The 21,854-nt window shown below is 37.1% G+C and overlaps 1 protein-coding gene across 3 annotated transcripts in view; it reads left to right on the plus strand.

Annotated features, from left to right (window-relative positions):
- LOC117903984 (probable cyclic nucleotide-gated ion channel 20, chloroplastic) overlaps positions 1 to 21,854 on the plus strand; it is a 120,209-nt gene that overhangs the window by 48,677 nt on the left and 49,678 nt on the right. For all 3 annotated transcript variants that reach the window (XM_034816513.1, XM_034816514.1, XM_034816512.1), the window contains 2 exons: positions 4,869 to 5,117; positions 16,467 to 16,727. In XM_034816513.1, the coding sequence (XP_034672404.1) occupies positions 4,869 to 5,117; positions 16,467 to 16,727 (510 nt within the window). The remainder of the gene's footprint in view (positions 1 to 4,868; positions 5,118 to 16,466; positions 16,728 to 21,854) is intronic.

Raw genomic sequence — 21,854 nt, forward strand, 5'->3', positions numbered from 1 at the left:
CAAAGACTCAGCCCGTTTATTAATCCTTGGGCCTAAAGAACTACGATGGTGCTTCGCAAAATGACACGACTCACAATCTAATGAAGGCAAATTATCAAACTGAGGACATAATTTCTTCAACACCGGTAGAGAAGGATGTCTTAATCGACAATGAGCTTCAACAAGAGAGGCGGTACTGACACACGCAATTGGTCGAGGTAGCCACTCATCAAGAATATAGAGCCCATCAGATACATGTCCTTTACCAAATGTTCGTTTCGTCATAAGATCCTGAAACACACAATGATTAGGGAGAAATGAGACACTACAATTCAGATGTTTGGTAAGTTTACTGATAGAGATTAAGTTAAAGGCCAAATTTGGTAAGTTTAACATAGAAGATAAAGTAATAGAAGATGTTGGTTTCACAGTCCCAGACTCTTTAATCTCATAAGTAGAACCATCAGCAACAGTAACAGGAGGAGCAGAATGTGTTCTGAAGGTAGAGAAAGTTTTATGATTACCTGTCATATGATATGTGGCACATCCATTTGTTTGAAGAGGAGACAAGACATGTTTTACCTGACTCTGCCAGAGCACTAACAGGAGTAGATGCTTTCAGTGCTTCCTGATACTGTGAATATTTAGCAAACTCTTTTGCTGTCATTGTGACGATCTTGTCTGAGGAGTCTAAAGATGTAACAGTATTAGATGTAGCAACATTGGCAGTTTGATTTCTCCGATTTCAATTTTGCAATTTCTTGCAGTTCTTCTTGGTATGGCTAGCCTCATGGCAGTAAAAACACACAATGGTACTTGAATCATTGCCACGATTTTCAAATGCCCTGTTTCCGCCCCCTGTTATTCACTCTCCTTGCATTCTCTGCATTTCCTCCTTTTGCAGCAAGAACATTGGTGTGCTGAGAAGACGGGACATTCTCAGTTCGTAGAACTCTACTAAACACTTCCTGAAGGGAACCGATGTTAGAACCAGAAAGAATATGAGATTTTGCAGTCTCAAACTCAGATGAGAGACCGGATAAGAAACTCATAACAACCATCTGTTCCCTTCGAGCCTGTTGTACTCTAACATCCAGACTGAAAGGCATAAGTGCATTCAATTCCTCATATACCTTCTTGAAGTGCATAAAGTATGCAATGAGGGATTTAGCTCCCTTCTCAGGACAATGGAAGGCATTCCATACATCATACATCCGAGATACATTTCCTTTTCCAGAGTTAAAAAAAACCTAGATAATCCATTAGCTCTTTAACAAATTCACAATGACTCAGCAGACCAACAATATCACTATTAATAGAGTTTTTAATCTGCAGAAATAATCGTGCATCATCTTGCATCCAAAGTTTTCTAGTGTTATCATTAGGAGGTTCCTCAGTCAAGTGGTCATCTTTAGCAACACTTCTCAGATAAAATTTGATCGTCTTGCTCCATTCAATATAATTAGACCCATTTAATTTGTGTTTAGTTTTTTTTGACACAACAGGCACTATATCAGCAATAGGATTCTTATTCTCTTCCATGGCAATAAAATTCAATCTCCAAAGTAATTTTACCCCCAGATAAGAGCAGCCCAAACCAAAAATTGCAATTCACCATAGCAAGAAGAAAGAAAGAGACAAGTACCTCTTGTAGACCAAACAGAAATAGTAACAGAAACACCTGGAATCCCAAGAACAGAATCTCACAATCCAAATCTCACAACCGCAGGGGTGGGGTGCTCTTTGTTTTTTTTTGTTTTTTTGTCAAGGGTTTGATGGTTGAATCTGTACCTTGTGAGGGCGAAGAGAGGCAAGGTTTAGGCTCCAGTGGTTTACGGGAAAATAGGCTTTCTTTGAAGCCAATCAATAGTCCGATGGGAGGTAGCGACGAAGGTGATGATGGGAAAGGTAGAAGAGCAGTATCTATAGCGTCTGTGGATTACAGCGAAGAATTCAAGGGCCAAAGAGATAGCATCGTCGAACGAATTTATACACCTGTGGTTTCGCGATGCCTGAACTGCGATCGCGATCGTATTCATAAGCCAAATGGTGATCGGTCTGTGAAGGAAAAGATGGATCAGTTGCAAGACGAGTCCTAGATTGAGAAACAAAGTCAGTGGAGAGGGATAGAGATGGATCAATCGATGAAGAGCAGTACTTGTGGCAAGATTAGAATGCAAGATTAGCAGCAAAGGGTTGGGTTGTTCAAAAGCTTTCAAGGGTTGGATGAGAGCTCGCCTTGATGATCAGGGTGACAGAGATTCCAACAAGAATAAGACTTGGAACCTCAAGAACGAGATCATCGCACCACACACTGGCCGAAAAACGGGATTGCGATGCCAATGGAACTGGTCGGAGGTCAAAAGAAGCTGCCACGCTCCTCCACACGCCGGCGCGTGAATTGACGCGTCCTACTTCTCAGGGCGCGTGAGTTTCACATGTTCAGCTTCCAGTCGCCGGACTTTAGGTACCGGCTGATCCTGACACTGCGCTTCCCCCTCCGAAGGCAGTGACACTACCAGGTTACTCTCAGGGCGCGTGAGACTCACGCGTTCAGCTTCCAGTTGCCAGAGGCTTTAATTCCATGTAATTCAACAAAGGTATTTGGAGAAATTACTGTATGTTTATTAGAGGAATAATACTCATATATATACAATTGAGAGTCCTAAATTAGGAAGGTATTATCCCTAAGAATCAGCCTACAAGAAAGGAAACAACTTAATTATGGTAAGTACAGATATATACAGCTAACATGTTCCAAACACTCTTTCCTTGCATTATTAGGAAAAATGCCATTCTGACCTACTAGTGAAGGTAGTTTATTCCCATAAAAAAGTATAGGATAATTGATGGAAGATTAATTGATGGAATATCTAACTCAAATAAAGGATAATTGATGAAGGATCTAACTCTCTGTAATTTTATAATTCAAGAATCAAATAGCAAGAATCGCAATTTTTTTTTTTTTTAAATTTAACTTGCTTTGTTACCAATTTTTAAGTTATATTCAAAATTTCTAAATTATCAATTAAATAAATAAGAGATAATAGAAAAATAGTTGGCACAAAGTAACATCGGATATACATGAAAAAATCACTTACAAAGTCTCCTAGAACTTTATAGGTGTTATAATATACTAAATATAAAAAGAAGGTATATAATTTTACCTAATTTGAACGCACCTACTCCCATGGTTCTTATATTGATCAACATCTGCACTTGTCTTTCACTTGCATGATTTGACTCCTTATGTTCCTTAATAGATTACTTGAATCCCATGCTTAGGCTAGCGGTTCGATGCACTATGCCATTCTATCAAAAGGACTTCTAAGAAAAGTTTTTGCAAGCTCTTCAGAGTTAGGAGTGCTAGGGTAAAACAATGGCTATGAGATTACGTGCATACCATCATAGTCTAAAGATTTTGTTTTTATGTTAAAACCCTAATTGGTTGTTTGGAGAAGGTTTTCTCAAAGCTAATTTACAAAAAAATCTGATAAAAACCTTAAAATCATTTAAAAAAAATTATTTAGTGGGTTCAAACTGCTCGCAAGGGGGAGTTTGAACTTTGTTTAGACGTTTGAACATCTATCAAGAGGATGTTTGAACCTCTGTCAGCAGGACGTTTGAGCCTCCCTCAGGAGTGAATCCCCCTAACAGAATGTTTGAATGTCTACCCCTTTTTGCTTCATTTTTCCGCATGTTCATGATTTTTTTTCTCTGATTTTCCATAGCCATTGAACTTGCCACAATACTTCCAATACATACATACCTCAAATGAATTCAACTCTCGAGCAGCTTGAAATTGACTACAACTGTTGATACTATTCTCTTTGCAAAAAAAAAAAAGAAGAAAAAAAAAGTAAAGAGGATAGAAGGAAAAACTGCTAGAAAAACTATTGAGAATAACCATTGGCATTTAGAAATTAAAATTATTGTGTTAAATAGGAAACAAGAATTGTGTTACTGAAAAAAAAAAAACAAAAATGGAGGATGAGCTATTTTTAAAGAAAAAAGAATGAGAAATCACAAACCAAAGGCAAAAAGAGTTTGAAATTTAATAAGTTCAGAAACCCTATTTGTTACCTAGTTGGAACAAAGAGGCTTCATGCTTCATGCTCTGCCAATACATCCGTTACTTGGTTGTTTACTTGGGGCATCACTGCTGTGAGCATCCCATCTGTATTAAGATATCAAAGATTTTGCAAATCCAAGGATCCTATTTGCAAGCACTCTTCTTTCATAAGATATGAGATTGGGTGCATCCCCTTCCACAAGAAGGCATTAATCCCTAAAATCTTCACCATGGACAAACAGTCCCACGGGCTAGATTCTTTGACATAGGAGTGGAAAATTCAAATTCTTGGACTACTGAAATTTCTTTCAATATCTTTTGGAAATTTAGGCCCCCCTTTTTTTTGTTAACATTAGCTTTACTTTAGAAGTAATACCATAGAGTTTATTAAAAATGTTGGTTGAGTTCAATAAGATCAAAGAGCTTTGATAGAAGCAGGAGCAGACCCATGGAGATTTCTGACATTCCTAACCATGTAAAGGAGTTATTGGAAGAAGGTTTATTATTATATTCCGTTTGTGTAGTGGAGGCCAGAAAATGACTTATCTAGTCGTGTATGTGCAAGTGCCTGTGAAAGTGTATGTTATAATGTTCTAGATTTACTTATTGCTTGGAAGTGTATTTTATAACATTCTTGATCAACTTATTCTTTAACATATAATTGCTTGTATAACATTGCATGGAATATGCATCTTCAACTTAGTTTTGTATAATATTTCATGGAATAGTTATCTGTAGCACTGCATTGATATATTATCATACACTGATAGTAGCAAGAACAAGCTCATCATAAATAATTTCCTTCAATTGACTGCAGATCATGATTTTGCTGGTCCTACCCATGTCCTTGGGATCATCTGATGCAAATTATGCAAAGAATCTTTTACGCACAGCAGTTCTTGTTCAGTACATTCCCAGGTTGTACAGGTTTCTCCCTTTCCTCGCTGGCCAGTCTCCAAGTGGTTTCATATTTGAGTCAGCATGGACGAATTTTGTTATAAATCTTCTCACTTTTGTGTTGTCTGGTCATGTCGTGGGATCATGCTGGTACCTCTTTGGTTTACAGGTGGGTGGAGGTCATTATTACATAGAAAGTTTTTTGTTGAGCTTTTCTTTCTTTTCCTCTGTTTTCCATTTCTTTCTGTTTCTGGAAGTTCCTCTAGATTATATCATACTTGTTATGTTATGCATCTCTACAAATGTTTAGTTGTTGAAGTGTCCAAGATACCTCTTCAACAAGAATTATTACCTTCTATAAAGGAGGGAATGCAAGCATAATTCAATACTTAACAAACAATTTATGTGAGTTAATCTAAACAAAGTATGACTATGTTTTCCCACAACTCTTGTCAAGGAACATCCCTATCCCATATTGTTGCCAAAGTTGATTCAGTAATTTAGGAGGTGCATTTTGACCTTTAAAAATGTTTCACTTTTTTTATTACATTGTATGATTTTAAAAGAGTAAATTTAACTAAATATGTAGCGAAAAGATAGATCTCCAAGCAAACACTACCAGATATAATAGGGTAGATGGAGGTTTGTCCAGACTATTAGTGAATTCATGAACTTTTGAGGTTCGAGTTCATGAATTTTGATTGCTGTGTTGCTTGAAAAACCAGAAATTGCTAAGCTAGAAAGGTGCATATCTCTTACCACCATTTTGCAAACCTAGTTTTGTGGTTTGATTCATATCCTTTTTATGGAAAGGCAACAATAATTGTTGTGTGTGTGCATAGTAATATACTTTTCTCTTCTAATATGAAGAAATTTTCTTATAGAAAAATTGAAATCAGCATCACAAAAGCTTCCTATCAAAGGCACCTTATGTTTAACTAAGAATTTTACTTTGATTAATACGAAAAGCATAAATATTGTCAAGAGTTTTCCAAAAGCTAAGTTAAAAGTTTAAAACTAGCCCTCTTCATCCTAAAGGGGAAGTCAAGATTTCAAGAGGTCTTAAAGAACAAACAAAAATGGTAGCAGAAAAGTTGTTGACTCCAAAACTTCCTCATACAGAGGGAAGTATGTGGCTCTATTGTGATCAATGATTAACTGAATCTCCCAAGAAACTCTCCTATCTACATACACACACAGATGCCTGCATTCAAGGATCTTTCATTAAAATGAAATCCAGGCCCTTGAGACTGATGCATTCATCTAATTTTTGTCTTCAAATCCACTACTTGGGCCATGGTATAACCTGAAGGCGTGGAAACAAGAATTTAAAAGAATTTTTCTGGAATATTCTGCAATTTCCTAAAATTTTTAAAATTACCTAAATTATTAGATTGGTGCTAAATTTCTAAGCATATAAGATTTTTCAGCCCTTGAATCAATACAATATCCAACCAAAAAGAACCAAGTTTCTCTTGTTTGTTTATGTCATTCTTCTTTTACCCTCCTCCTCTTTCTTTTCCCTTTGAGCTAATTTTTTTGAATCCTATATCAGCTTGGTATAGAGCCAGTACAATCTAGGATTCAATGTGATAAGACGAGAGGACCCTTAAAGTAGTTGAACTTGACAATTGATGTCTTGAGGTTTTGACGCTTCCATGTAATCCTAACTTCTCCATTTTATCTACTAGGGCTTTTTGATGTTGATTTGTGACTTATTTAAGGGTTTTTAACTCATTTAGTGTGTCAAGCCCCAAGACCCACCCCAAAGGTGTGATGGTGCTTTCACATTTCAAGCCTGAAGGCTCAAAGTGGAAATGACACAAATATTCATCTTGTAATTGGAGGTTACCAATTACCAAATTCCTGTTTAGAGTAGTAGAATAAAATTCTATAATCTTCAAATCTCAAATTTAAAATTAACACATTAACTAAAATGTTATTGTCCAAACAACTTCAAACTTAACAATTCAACTAGTCATTAAATTCTAACTTTTAAACAATGCTAAAAAAAAAAGGTTTAAACCAAAAGTGCTAATAATACCAAAATCTCATCCTAACTGTCACTCTTCGCCCGAATTGAGTGTACCTAAAAAACTATCAACGAAAAGGAATGAACTCAAAACCCAATAAGGAATATTAATACATTTTCATGGATCAAACATTTTTAATTATAAATGTAAATATGAGATATAACGCATAAACCTTTTCATAAAAACTTTTAGGTTCAACATGTTAATACATTCAAAAAATTTCAACCAAACATTTTGATATTTATTGTGATGACTTGCCCCTTACAGGCACCATCCCCGCAAGACAATGCCTCTTTAGTCTAAAGACTGAGATGAAGATACTATCCTACGAAGGGAAATTAATTTGTGATCAAATAAACTGTGTTAGAGCAATACAAGGAAACCTATTAAAGGAACTTTATAATCATTACTCTTTTGAGATACAAAGTTTTTAGTACATAAAAGTTGGCCTTAAGGGACCAAAAACTTGTACATACCTAAGGAAATGGCTACATGCCAATGATCTATTCAAAGAGAAGTAAAAACAAAAGGACAACAATGGCTATATGCCTTGTTGTTTGTCCTTTGGAACTTGCTTGGTATATGATTCTACTAGGTTCTCATCTGAAAAATTTTGGGAACTTCAAAGTGAGTATAACTTAGTGAATGATCATATAATGCACTTTTTAGGATAATCAATCCAAAATAGAAATAAATGTTTCATCATGCATGTAACACTCAACATAGATAATATATAGTATATCAATCAAGTAAGTGTACAACATCGGACAACCCGATGTATTATCAATCAAACACATGCATAATCCACGAGTATAGTGCTACTCTAACTCTCGACACATCCCAATATCATGCAATATAACTGCTACAATGCCCCTTCTTCCATCGGCATATATCACATATGCATCTGTAAGCGACATATGTCTCACATATCATTGTGCCTTATAGACACAATGCCCTTACATCTCTTGGCATGTTTCTCATACAAACTGCTCCAGTGCCCCTTCATCTCTCGACACAAAAGATCACTAGGTCAATTGGCTATAGTGTACCCCTCCATCTTTATGACACGATATAGGTCTAGGGTATATTATAATCACATCCAAAGCAATTAATGTAAAGTACCATAATGATAATACCAATGATTTTCAATGAGCAGCACGTACTAGGTAAGCTCCCAGGAAAGACTGGAGTGGTCACAATGGTCCCACTTAAAACCCAGCCTCCTTAAACATAGCTTCCCTAAACCGTACCCATCCCTTTATGATCATTGAATCATCTTAATTATTTATATGCATATATATCAAGGATCCAAGGAACATATATTTAATATAAACATAACATTTTACCGACACATTTTCAAAGCATATCTCATGATATTAAAAAATTAATGAATACATATAACATTTTGAACGTGAGATATATAATTCTAAAACTATGTAAAATCATGTATTATAAGATCACTCACCTTTTAGACTAAAACTGTTGCACTATATCCGTTATGACGACTCAAAGATCCAATCTCTAGAATAGCACCACCATAGGAGGCTTTCCATTACCTCTTTCCTTTCCTTTCTTAGTTGGTGAACACCCTATTTATAGGGACCTAAGGTAAGTAAACACATAGGTGACTCATCACTAGGTGTCAATCAAAGGGAAGTGATTAGTGTCTCCCTTATTGCATGGAAATGATATGTGGCACGTGCTTAATCTTTGCAATTGCTTGGCAAGTGCAGCAGCTTACCGGAGACAACATGTAGCACGTGCTTAATCCTTGTAGCTGCTTGGTAGGTGCAATAGCTTGTTGGAGATGACACGTGGCATGTACTTAATCCTTATAACTGCTTAGTAGGTCCAGCAACTTGGTGGAGACGACATGTGGCATGTGCTTAATCCTTGCAGCTACTTGGCAGGTGCAGTAGCTTGCTAAGTCACCATGCCATACTAGGTGTCAAGCGATGAAGTTGGCTTAGTGTCCTCTAGGTTGCATGCATTTCGACACCTCATGCTTGTTTGCATTCATTGCAACACCTCATGCTTGGTTGCATGTGGATACCTCATGCTTGGTTGCATGCCTTGGACACCTCGTGCTTGGTTGCATACTTGGACACCTCATGCTTGATTGCATGCTTTCGACACCTTATACTTGGTTGCATTCTCTTCGAAACCTCGTGCTTGGTTGCATCCTTATTGACACTTCATGGTTGGTTGTATGCCTTCCAACACCTCATCCTTAGTTGGCATGCATACGTTAAGCTTGGTAAGGGATAGACAAGAGAGTGATGCTTTTGCTTGCTTAGTAAGAAGGTGGTTAGAAGGAAACTTCAAAAGTATTAATATTGAAAACTAGGGATGTTACATTTATGTCAAAACACTTTCATATCAAATTCAAATCAAATAAATTTAAAACATTTTTACTCTGATTATCAAATAACAAATGGTGCCCAGTTAGGTGGGACTTTACAAATGGATGGTTAGCCTCAAATTTGTTTCTTTTAAGGTGGACCGAACCAAACACTATTAGTACTAGTAACTTCTAACCAAACCCTTAGAGGATAGGGTCTAAATCAATTACATTTCCTACCATGAAATATAAAGGTCCATTGTTATATCCCGTTGACTAGGACAAAAGAAATCATAGCCAAATATTTTGTTTCATTTATTCAAACTTATAAAACATAATATCTTCATTTTATTTATTTTTTTGTTATAAACAAAATGAAAAAAATGTTCTAACATATGTTCCATACAAAATATGTTTTATCCATGCAAATAAACAAAAATAACATTTTACACATTTCAAAATAACATATAAAAAGAAAATTATTTTCTTTTACAAAATCAAATTAATTTCCCTTACCTCAAATAAGCACTCAAACCTTAAAGAACCTAACATAACAAAAAAATAGCTACTACTGTTTATCTAAAAAAAATTTAAGTTTGATAATCTTAAAAAAAAAATTCTATGTTAATATTGTTATCCCTTATATTATATTCAACTTCCTAAATAATAATAATAATTTAAATTAGTGAATTTCCAAATTTTTATAAAACTCATTTTTCTTCCAAATCTTATTCTAACCATTTATTTCTTTTATATACTTCAACTAAATTAAAACTTTTACTAAAATAAATTATTATTATTATTTCCAATATCCTACTATTACCTATTTTTACCTAACAGTTACCTCATAACCTACTGTTACCCAACAATTATCCCATAACTTACTGTTACAATTATCCTCAATTGCTTTTACAACAACTCCACCAACTCCGCCACTGCTACCTATTCTCTCTTGCATTAGTCCAAATTTTATTTGTTTTCGTTTTTTTTTTTCACAAAAATCAACATCCAAAGCATTTTTTTCCTGCAATATCTTGTTGCAAGCAACTTTGTAATTTTTTTAATTTAATATTTTTTTTCCTACTATGGAGGCACGTACAACCACAAAACCTTTTTTTTATTTTTTTTTATTTTTTGTTTTCAACTCTCAAATCTTTCAACCTCCATACTCACAAGTTTAATTTATTTATTTATTTATTATTATTATTTTCCACATCCAAAACATTAGTTTATTTTCTTCTATATTTTTTTTTTTAGATCTATTAATTCAAATATTCAAAAAAATTTCAAGCTTTATTAGTAACTCTACTTATGTTTATAAATTTTCAATCTTTTTAATCTAAAAATTAAATAAACAAGCCCTAATCTAGATTGAGATTTTCCAAAGAATTTTTAATGTATTCCAAAATATTTAACAGATCTAAAGTAGGGGTTAAAATCTTACATGGAAAATTGATCTTCAAACCCTAAGCTCCCAAATCTTCAACTCCACATTGTCTTATGTTCTCTGATCTTTATATAATGTCAACTGTAGAAGTGGATTTTTATCTTTTTGATTTGTTTCAACAACCTGGAGAGTCTTTTGCCACTGTGATTAGGGTTGACTAACTCATGGTTGTAATATCATCTATAGCTTTTTCCAAGGCCCACAACATGATGTGGAGGGTCTGCTTGCCTTTTCCCTTGCTTTGAAGGTTGCTAGAAGACCTTCAATATAGGGTTTGCCTCACTTCAAGTGCAAAAAGACCCAGTTGTCCTCAAGTGTTTGGCAAGGCCACAATAACTAAGAGTAAATAATCTAAGTCATCTTATGAAATCATTTTAGCACCTCATTTTTGTTGCTTGAGAAGTTAATGGCAACACTGTTGCCATTAGACCATGTAACAAGAAATGCCAAAAAGATGTCCAGTTCTTTGCCAAGCTCACCTGATGCTTCTATTGCTATATTCTTTACCTTCTTCAATCCTCATGTTCCAATCATTGTCTTACTTTCGTTCTTACATCTAAACCTAAGCTCATATCACCTCTTCATTTCCTTCTTCTATTTTCACATCTTTACAACTCTATTGATTTTCTCCTTTCATCTAAGCAATCCTTCACAAATTTCAATTTTATCTTGGTTTCCTTCTTCCATCCAAATCTTAGCTTTCTTGATTCATGTTTAAAAGGTTTTCTTGAAGACCAGATCAAACCTAGGGAAGACAAATTGTTCTGCATAGAGGTTGTTGGTGAAGATGAAGAGATAAGATCATAAGAAGTGGAGAGAGGAGTGGCATTGGAAATTAGAGATGGATCCTGTTCGGTTTTTGTTGATCAGTTTTAAAAGAGATTTATCAGCATCATAAGGGGAAACAACTTGTTGTTTTCATTTCCTGTGGGAAACCTCACATCTGGGTTTTTTTTTAATAGATCAAGAGTATTTATCTAAGTGGACACTTAAAAAAATTGGTGTCAACCATTACTTAGGGCTAGTTGTATATAGAATATTCTCTTGGAGAGCATGACATACAGTGTGTGCCCAAATCTTATAAGTTTAAGCTTTTAGGAAAATTGATATATTAGAGCCTCGTTTGGCAGGAGGTCAAGTGTTTTAACCTCACCACACATGTTTATTTCCCTCATTTATTAAGCCCATCATGTAAGCTCAAAAATGGAAACTACATGTAAAGGAGGGTGTTTGAGAGCATGATATATATTGTGGGACCAAATCCTGCAGGCTTAAGCTTTTAGGAAAATTGATTTTTGTACATCTTCGCTACCTTTAGTGGTGAAGAACATAAAATCTGCAACGAGATGCTTTATTGCTTACTGTTTACTTGTTCCAACCAGTTTAAATTAATAATGCAAGGAAATGCCTCTCATTTCAAGTCACTAAAAATGCATAGAAAAATTGGTTTCCCTTAATCAAGATATGAGGTTCAATTTTAGTTATTGTTCGTATCCAACTTCCTGCTGACACAACATAGATCTAAAAGTCTGCACCATGTATTCATTCTAAAATGTACAACAAGTGACACAAGCACCTTGAGTAGCCTCGTTATTAGGATGGAAGAAGTCACTTTGTAAAGTGGATGAAAGAAAGGTCACCTGCAACATGCTAAGGTGGGAGACTGGGAGTAGGCTTCAACTCAACGAGTTGCCTTAGGTTAGCAACCACAGCCTAATACAAGCTAAGCTCTAGGTTGAGGTACACCTCAAGCTCAATTCAACATCATTTTCAAAACTTGGATTAAGCTTGACCTGAATTGGTGTTGCTTAGGCTATCCTTGGGTTACAAATGTTAGATTTAGGTTTGATCATGTTGAGGTTGTATGTTGGATTGGTTTCAACATGTTTTCCTTTAAGAATTTTAAAATATAATATAAATAGTAATAATACTAATTATTAAACGAAAAATAAATTATAAAATCAGAAAATATTTTTCAAAACAAAACCAACCTGAATACAAATTTGGTTTCCTAAGTCCATTTGAAGGTCAGATTAGGTTTCAGCTGTACCAGGCTAACTTCACCAAGTTGCACCCTAGATAGCTGGTCAATCTCCAGTTTGCTAAGCTTGCAGATCAATTCCTATCTTCACTTGATGGCTTTACTTGCCTTTCCTCACCCCATTGAGGGGGTATTTTGAATTACTAGTACTACCTTCTAACCTCTGTAAGGGATGGAGAGTTGGCTTTCATGAGGATATCTCTATTGCATCCAGAGCATCTCCTACACTTCCCTTAAAAGTGCCTCACAATATAAAAAGCACATGCTTTACGCTTGCTTAAGGAGTAGGGCTTAAAGAGGCTGATATCACTTCTAGTTTTGTAGTGAGCTTGGCCTATCCTTCCATTGACCATATGGATGATTTGATAGTCTTAGGTGATTTGACATTCGTTTTTATGTGATAAGACTTCGAAGCCTGCATAGATAGGAAGAGCTTGAGAATAGCCAAATCCTTTTTGACAGGATTAAGAGGAAGAGGGAAACCACCATCATCCTGAATCACATGTTGCTAACATTGGATTTTCCACTTAGGTCAGTTAGTTACTTGTGTGGTGCTATAGCAGCCTAACTAGCTCTCATTGTGATAACTCTTATAAGTAAATTTGTCACACTTAAAAAGATGTTTTGATCAATTTAAAACTCACTCAGAAGATTAATTGCAAAATTCTCTAAGACTTGATTGATCATTTAGGCAACTGCTTCATACTTGCCATCTCTTTTCCATCTTTGAGTTTGCTTTGCTTTGTCCTCAAACTTAGACACCTGAACATCAATGTGGTTGATGCCACGGGCACGGACTTTCCCACAAGTTTTCCATGTTTGTGCGATGTTTAGAAGCCCTTTAAGCCAGCCTACTGAAACCCATACAAGGTTGCAATGAAGAAAATCCATAAGAAACACAAGGTCACTGGGCTCAACCCCCAGCTTATATTTTATTTCTTCTCTAAATAACAATACAAGACTTAGCTTAGCAAGATTCCCACATTCTCGTTGGTTAGTTCATGCTATCTCATTCGTGATCCCTCTCATGATCCTTCGAAAGGTACTTCATCCCTCTTTTTATAAGTGTGACACCAACCAGTCCTATTTTGACTAGGAATCAATAATCCTAGTCCTACCCAAACTCTTATTCATAGGCTATGACATCAACTAGTCCTATTTGAACTAAGGACAAACAATCTTAGTCCTGCTCAAACTACAATCACAATAAGAATCTGAACTCCTACTCAAACTCAAATTGCAATCACACTTTGAATCCAACTCTAAGATTTCAAATGTCTTCTACCCATTCCTCATCCATTTGAAACTCCTCATGCTGCTACTGCTGCTTACATCAGTCCACATGTTAACCCTTCAAGTCCTTAGTTTGTGGTGCAACATGTCTTCCTTGGGCTTGCCCTAATGTCAAGACGTCTCTCTTGTGTTCTGCATCAAACCTGCTCATTTTTGAACTTTGAGTCAGCCTACTCATGCGCTTGAATCGGCCATGCATCCAATCACCTTGCCATTGCATCTCTAGTCAACCCACTACATGCATCTCCATGCAACTCATGTGTGTGTCAGGTCTTCTCTTGGCCTCCACCTCTCGCAACATGCCTCACCAACCTATTGTAGCATCTTTAGGGAACCTGCCACATGCTATCTTTGCAGCCCGTGTGCGTACCAAGCCCTCTCTTGGCATGCACACCTCACAACATGCCTCACCAGCTTGTTGTAGTGCCTCTAGGCAACCTGCTGCACACTCCCTATGCAGCTTGTGTGTGTGTCAAGCCCTCTTTTGGCCCGCACACCTCACAACATGCCCCCATAAGCCTGTTGTGTGCATTTGTAGGCCCTTGTTGCTACTTAAGCATGCCGGCCAGCCATGCTCAAGTGTTCCCATTACATCTAGATCATGTCCGTGTTGAGGCAACCTGCTCTTGCATCCATCTTGTTTCTACTACAACTCCTTACCTTGCCCAAGCCCTCTTCTTGATGCAGTAACTAGTCATAGCATTGTGCCCATGACTCCTCATCTTCGTGCACAAGGTATTGCGCCCTTGTGCCAAGCATCAAGCATCCCATCTGAGTCAGCTTCATTGTTGCTGCATTGCTATGCCTCATCTAAACCTATCTTGGTGCTGCAACAGGCCAAGACATTGCACCCATGGCTCACCAAGCTGTCTTATTGCACAAGGCATTGCACCCTTGTGCCACCTTGCCTTTGTCATAGGTTACTCATGAGGCTAAGGTGCTGCCCCATGAGGCCTTGGTGCCCCATGCTCCGTGTTGAGGGGCTAACAGTTGACCTTTTCCTATGAAAAACTTGGACACCTCAAACATCAATGTGGCTGACCTCTTCCTACAAAAAAATATCTCATGTAAGCATTTTGGTTACTGTATAGGGATATAGTCCATGAAGATGGTGATGATACAAAACAACATGAGAGCTTTTGTAGAAGATTCAAGTGAATCCCACCAGTAGCAGTCCTAACCTTCTGCTTCTAAACTATGATGAATTCTTTGTTGTTTCAATCCCTGTGTTATCAGTGGGTCATTGCCCCATTTCATAACCACTAGCCATGTTCTTCCACACCCATCTTTTTCCTTGATTTCAAAATTTTTTGTACCATGGTTCAAATCTTCTCTCCTTATTTTTTCATTTTCTTGGCAATTCTCCATTTAATCAAAGTAGTAGTGAATGCTGTGCAGGTTTTTCCTCTTTTGGCTACAACTAAACATTGGTAGATGTTTAACTAAAAGAGTTAGGGCAACTTGATTATTACTAATATTAGGATGGTTGCTTGTCATGGACAATTGTTCTCCAACTAAGGAGAAGAATTGTAGGGGATCTTTATATCTGTGTATGCCAAAATTTGTCTGCTGTTCTGACATGGATATAGTAATTTAAAAAATCGAGGCTCATGCACAGGTACATGTGTGAATGTACATTTTCTAAGCTAAACATACAGAGTTATTTTTAATAGAGTTTGCATTTGTACGTATTAGAACCTCAAAGAATGAATGACAAAGAAAGTAATTGCTCTTTCAGTGGTCTCTATAACAGAAGAGCATAATTCCCTTATTCTTGTTCAAAGTTTTAAAATAAATAACAGTAGAGTGAGTTTCAAATGTTTCTACTGTCAGTAGACTTAGGGGAGGATGAGTATAATATGAAACTGTCCAATGCACCAATTATTTATTTAGAGAAATATCCCACATGTAATAGGCCTTTATCTGTGTATGTAGTCCTTTCCTGCTTCCTATATGTTTCTTTATGTAATTGCATTCTTGCATATGCCTCTGTTTATAGCTCTAATTACCTGTAAAACTTTGTGCTCGTAAACATGTTATCAGTCAACTTCTTTTACCATCATAAATTTATACTGCATGTGAATTTATGCAACATATTTAACTACTTCAAGTTGATGAAAATAGATTCCTTATTTTATTTGATATACTTATAACAAAATTTCATTATTTTTGGATTTAATTTCTTGTTAGATAATAGTTTGTCAAGAATAATAGAATCTGGATATTTCAATATGACAGTATAATATATTTGCTCTCTTTGTCAGTAACTTACATATTTTTTGCCCTTGGTTTGTTAGAACATAGTTGATGATTTGGCTTCTAAGTACTCACTTTCTTTTTCTATTTACTATTTCTTGGCCCAGAGAGTAAATCAGTGTCTTCGAGATGCCTGCCATGACTCCAAAATCGATAAGTGTATGGATTTCCTTGATTGTGGTCATGGGGACAAAATCGGAGATTTTATGCTACTTCCAGGATGGCCGCTCTGGAAAAGCAATGAAAATGCTAGTGCTTGTTTCAGTGATAATGGTTTCCCATATGGGATCTACACTCAAGCTGTCAATCTTACCACAAAACATAGCATTGTGACAAGATATACATTTTCATTGTTTTGGGGGTTCCAGGTATTCGTTCTATAACTTCTTTGTTTTGGATATTTATTTTAGCAAAGACTCATTTGTGCTTATTGATTTATGTACTTTGTTTACATCTTTATCCGAAGTTAGTTCCAATAGGTCTTTTTGAAACTCTTATTTACTTAGAGACAAAGATCAAGAAAGCGCACCAAAGTGCAGGTTTAGAAGCTTAAAATCCAGTAATTTCATGAAAGATGGTGTGCTGTTACAGCAGAAGCTTTTACACCATGTGTTATACAATATAGATGAAAACAAAGCAACCCAAAAAAAGATACATGAGGTTCTAGTGTGGTTCGAGTAATCATGCTTACATTCAAGGATGAGAGATAATTCATCTACAATACAAAGAGAAATTACAATTAAAAAAAAAATTCTAAATCCCAAGCCCTTGAACAATCCCATTTTCCCTGCTTTTAGCATCTGCACCCTAAATGCAGCCTTGCTCTACCAGTTGCCTTTTACTTTTCCTCATATCTCTACCTATTCTATATCAACTCTATATTTATATTTCCGTCTCATGACTTGGAATATTTTTAGAGATATTTCTAACGCTTTCTTCTTATTCCAGAAAGGAAACATATTTTTACAAAAAAGTATTAATATATGATATATTTTATGCAATATTCTTTACTATAAGGAATATGTACCAAACAGGAATTTGAGATACTTTTGAACAATCTTCACTTTACTTAAATTCCATTAGGTTAGTCCATCACACTGCAATATGCAGCTTTATCATAGACATGTCTCACCTATGCACTTGAATTTGAGATGCTCAGGGAATTAATTGAATGGCATGGTCAATATCATGATTTGGTGGTAACCCCCTCATTGACACAAAAACTCGTTGATGTTGAGCTAACACTTCTTTGACTATTTTCGGGACCTCTTGTACTCCTTCACTCAAACCTAAAGTGGTGGAAGTCGGACAGAGTTCCACCCATACCCCTTGGCTATGGTGCTGCAATGCTTTAGCCATTTCCTTAAGAGACACCTCAGTTCGACTAAGGCTTGGGCCTCCCTTTAACACTATCACTGCCTTCCCCATTTTGATCTTCATTGTTAGCATTTTCCAATTTACTTTCACGTCTCCTAAAGTCCCCAACCAAAGCATTCCCAGAATTACATCAATGTTGCCTAATTCAAGTGGAAGAAAGTCTTCCACTACAGTGAGCCCCTGCATCGAAATACAAACTCCCCTACAGATGGCCTTCCCTTTCACGGATATCCCGGTTTCCATCATCACCTCGTAACTGGTTGTTGTAGTTAATGGTAGTGCTAATTGTTGAACCACATCAAAGGATAAAAAATTGTGGGTAGCCCCACTGTCTACAAGGATGATTACCTCTTTTGATCCGATCGTCCCTTTGATCTTCATAATCCCCGGCGTAGTTAAACCAACCACTGAATTTGGAGATGAAGAATTTCTGAATTCCTTTATTGATATTTTTAGGTACACACCATACACATATATATACACAAATGACTAAATAAGAAAATATCAATCTAGCTTGATTCTCTCCTAAAATTAGGAAACTGAATCACCCTAAATGATCTCTCCTTTTTTATTCCTAAAATACTTTCCTAAATTAAAAACCCTAACTTTGAATGCCAAATTTCAACACTCCCCCTCAAGCTGGAGAATATATATCATATAATCCCAGCTTGCAAGTTAAGTCTTCAAAGTTAGGCCTAGGTAAAGCTTTGGTGAGGATGTCTGCGGTTTGGTGCTTGGTAGAACATAGTTCAATCTAACCGTCTCACTAGTCACCTTCTCTGTGATGAAGTGTTTGTCAATCTCAACGTGCTTGGTCCTGTCATGATGCACGGGGTTCTTTGCTATGCTTATAGCTGCCTGATTATCACACATCATCAGAATTGGAGATGAACTCGTTTGCCCCAGTTCACTAAGAACCCTTTTTATCCAAATCCCTTCACAGATTCCCTGTGCAAGAGCTCTGTACTCAGCTTCTGCACTACTTCTGGCTACAACTGATTGCTTCTTACTCCTCCAGGTAACAAGATTTCCCCAGACAAAAGAACAATATCCAGAAGTGGACCGCCTGTCAATGATGTTTCCTGCCCAATCCGCATCTGAGTATACTTCAGTGTCACGGTTCTCTGTCTTTCTGAAGAATAGACCTTTCCCTGGTGTCATTTTTAAATATCTAAGAATCCTGTAGACTGCTTCCATGTGTTTCTCAGTGGGGCTGTGCATGAATTGACTTACAACACTCACTGCAAAGCCAATATCTGGCCGAGTGTGTGAGAGATAAATCAAGCGCCCGACGAGCCGCTGATATCTCCCCCTGTCTACCGGTGTACTTTCTTTCTCGATACCAAGTTTCTTCTGACTATCCATAGGAGTATCAATTGGTTTGCATCCAAGCATACCGGTCTCCTTAAGAAGATCGAGTATGTATTTTCTTTGAGAGACTACAATTCCCTTCCTTGATCTAGCCACTTCCATACCAAGGAAATATTTCAAATTTCCAAGGTTTTTAACTTCAAACTCCTCTGACAAATACTTCTTCAAATTCTGTAATTCCTCCATATCATTCCCAGATAGAATAATATCATCAACATAGACTATCAATATGGCCATTTTCCCGGCATGAGACTTCTTGACAAATAGAGTATGATCAGCCTGACCTTGTTTGTAGCCCAGCTTCAGGACTGCTTTTGTGAATCTATCAAACCAGGCTCGGGGAGATTGTTTAAGGTCGTACAAGGATTTTTGGAGTTTGCAAACCTGATTCTTTGCCATACTTCCTTCGAAACCAGGTGGTATTTCCATGTAGACTTCCTCTTCTAGGTCACCATTTAGAAACGCATTTTTTATGTCCAGTTGTTGCAAGCACCAATCTTGATTGACAGCCAATGAGAGAAGAATCCTGATAGTGTTCAGTTTTGCAACAGGAGCAAAAGTCTCCTGATAGTCTATCCCATAGGATTGTGTAAACCCTCTAGCTACCAAACGAGCCTTGAATCTCTCGACTGATCCATCTGCTTTGTATTTTATGGTGAAAATCCACTTGCACCCCACGGGCCTCTTCCCAACCGGCAAATCTGTGATAGTCCACGTCCCATTCTTCTCAAGTGCATCAATCTCATCTTGTACTGCCTTCTTCCATTCTGAAATTTTTAATGCCTCTTGTATTGTGTTGGGAACCTGAGTATCATCAAGAGAAGTAGCAAATGCTCTGTAAGATGGTGATAGCCCTTCATATGTAACATAATTCCCAATTGGATGATCTGTGCATCTCCTAACACCCTTCCTCAATGCAATCGGCAGAGTAGAATCATCAATGCTGGGAATTAACACCTCTCCAGCCCTATCCTCACCTATGTTCTCTTCAGGAAGACTTGAATTGGAGTCAATATATTGGCCACATGTTGACTGTGATCCGTGCTCTAATTCCTGTCTTTTCCTCCTCCTGATGTAAACTTGTAAGTTCTCATTAGCAAGTTGTGGGGCTATAGGTTGAATAGGCATGGGAGACTGGATGGTCACAGGAGAAGGAACATTTGTGTGCTGGGCTGGCTGGACTGATGACGGTATGGGTGTGGACAACTTAGTGGGCGCGAATTGGAAAGGATTTGGTGACTCTGAGTGAAAAGAAGGTACACCCTCAAGAAGAGACTCCCAAACTTGATGTTCATTCATGCTCTCCCCCTGAACATGAGATTTGGGATAGAAGAAGACATGTTCAAAGAAAGAGACGTCCATGGTGGTGTAAAATCTTTTGTTGGTTGGAGAATAGCATTTGCACCCTTTTTGGGTTGGAGAATACCCTAGGAAAATGCACTTATTGGCTCGAGGAGCAAATTTGCTACGATTTTGAGGATACACATGAACGAATGTCGTGCAACCAAATACTTTGAGTGGCAAATCAGAAGAGGCTGCACGGGTGTGAGGAAATTGTTTTAAGAAAAGTTGACGTGGGGATTGAAAGGTAAGCACTCTGGATGGCATACGGTTAATCAAATAAGTAGCTGTGAGAACAGCTTCCCCCTAGAAATAGTTTGGAACATTAGAGGAAAACATAAGGCACCGGGCAACCTCCAAGAGATGTCTATTCTTGCGTTCAGCCACCCCATTTTGTTGTGGGGTGTCAACGCAAGAACTTATGTGGATAATGCCGTGATTTTGAAGATAAGTACTGAGACTACTAGTAAAGTATTCCTTTGCATTATCTGACTTGAGGACTTGAATTTTGGAATTGAATTGATTTTGAACCATAAGATGGAAGGTTTTAAAAATGTGCCCGACCTCTGACTTTTCTTTCATAAGGAAAACCCATGTTACCCGTGTATGATCATCAACGAATGTCACAAACCATCGAGTGCCAGAAATATTTTTTATTCGGGAGGGACCCCACACATCACTATGTACTAGAGAGAAAACAGTCGAAGGTTTGTATGGGATTTGAGGATAGACTGTTCGAGTATGCTTTGCAAACTGACAAATTTCACAGTGATAAGATGCTGGATTTTTATTGATAAATAATTTGGGAAACAATTTTGCAAGGTAAACAAAGCTAGGATGACCAAGGTGATAGTGTAACATTATAATCTCACTATCTTTATTGACCTTAGAATTTGACACAGAATTGAAAGACTCTAACATACTCTGAGACTGTACGCAACTTGCTTGAGAGACTTGGTTTGAGAATTGGCCACATGAGAGGAGGTAGAGCCCGGAACACAGTTCAGCACTGCCAATCATCTTCCCCGATTTCAAGTCCTGAAAAACACACAAGTTTGGATAAAATTTAGTAACACATTGGAGATCACGAGCCAATTTGCTAATGGACAAAAGATTACAATCCAAGTTTGGAACATGGAGGACAGAGTCAAGATATAAGTCTTTAGTAAGTTTTATAGAACCTGTCCCGGCAATTTTTTACTTTGAACCATCAGCAATATGGACGGATGAATGACCATTACTTGGCTTGTAATTTTGAAGAATGGCAGCATCTCCTGTCATGTGATCAGAAGCACCTGTGTCCACTATCCACGACTTCATTCCTCCTCGATTAGCAGTGAAGGCTACACCGGTAGTACTGCCACTGCCAACTTGGCTTAATAGTTTCTGTAGCATCTCCATCTGCT

Source organism: Vitis riparia, chromosome 17 (assembly GCF_004353265.1).
Source record: "Vitis riparia cultivar Riparia Gloire de Montpellier isolate 1030 chromosome 17, EGFV_Vit.rip_1.0, whole genome shotgun sequence".
Classification (NCBI taxonomy): Eukaryota; Viridiplantae; Streptophyta; class Magnoliopsida; order Vitales; family Vitaceae; genus Vitis; species Vitis riparia.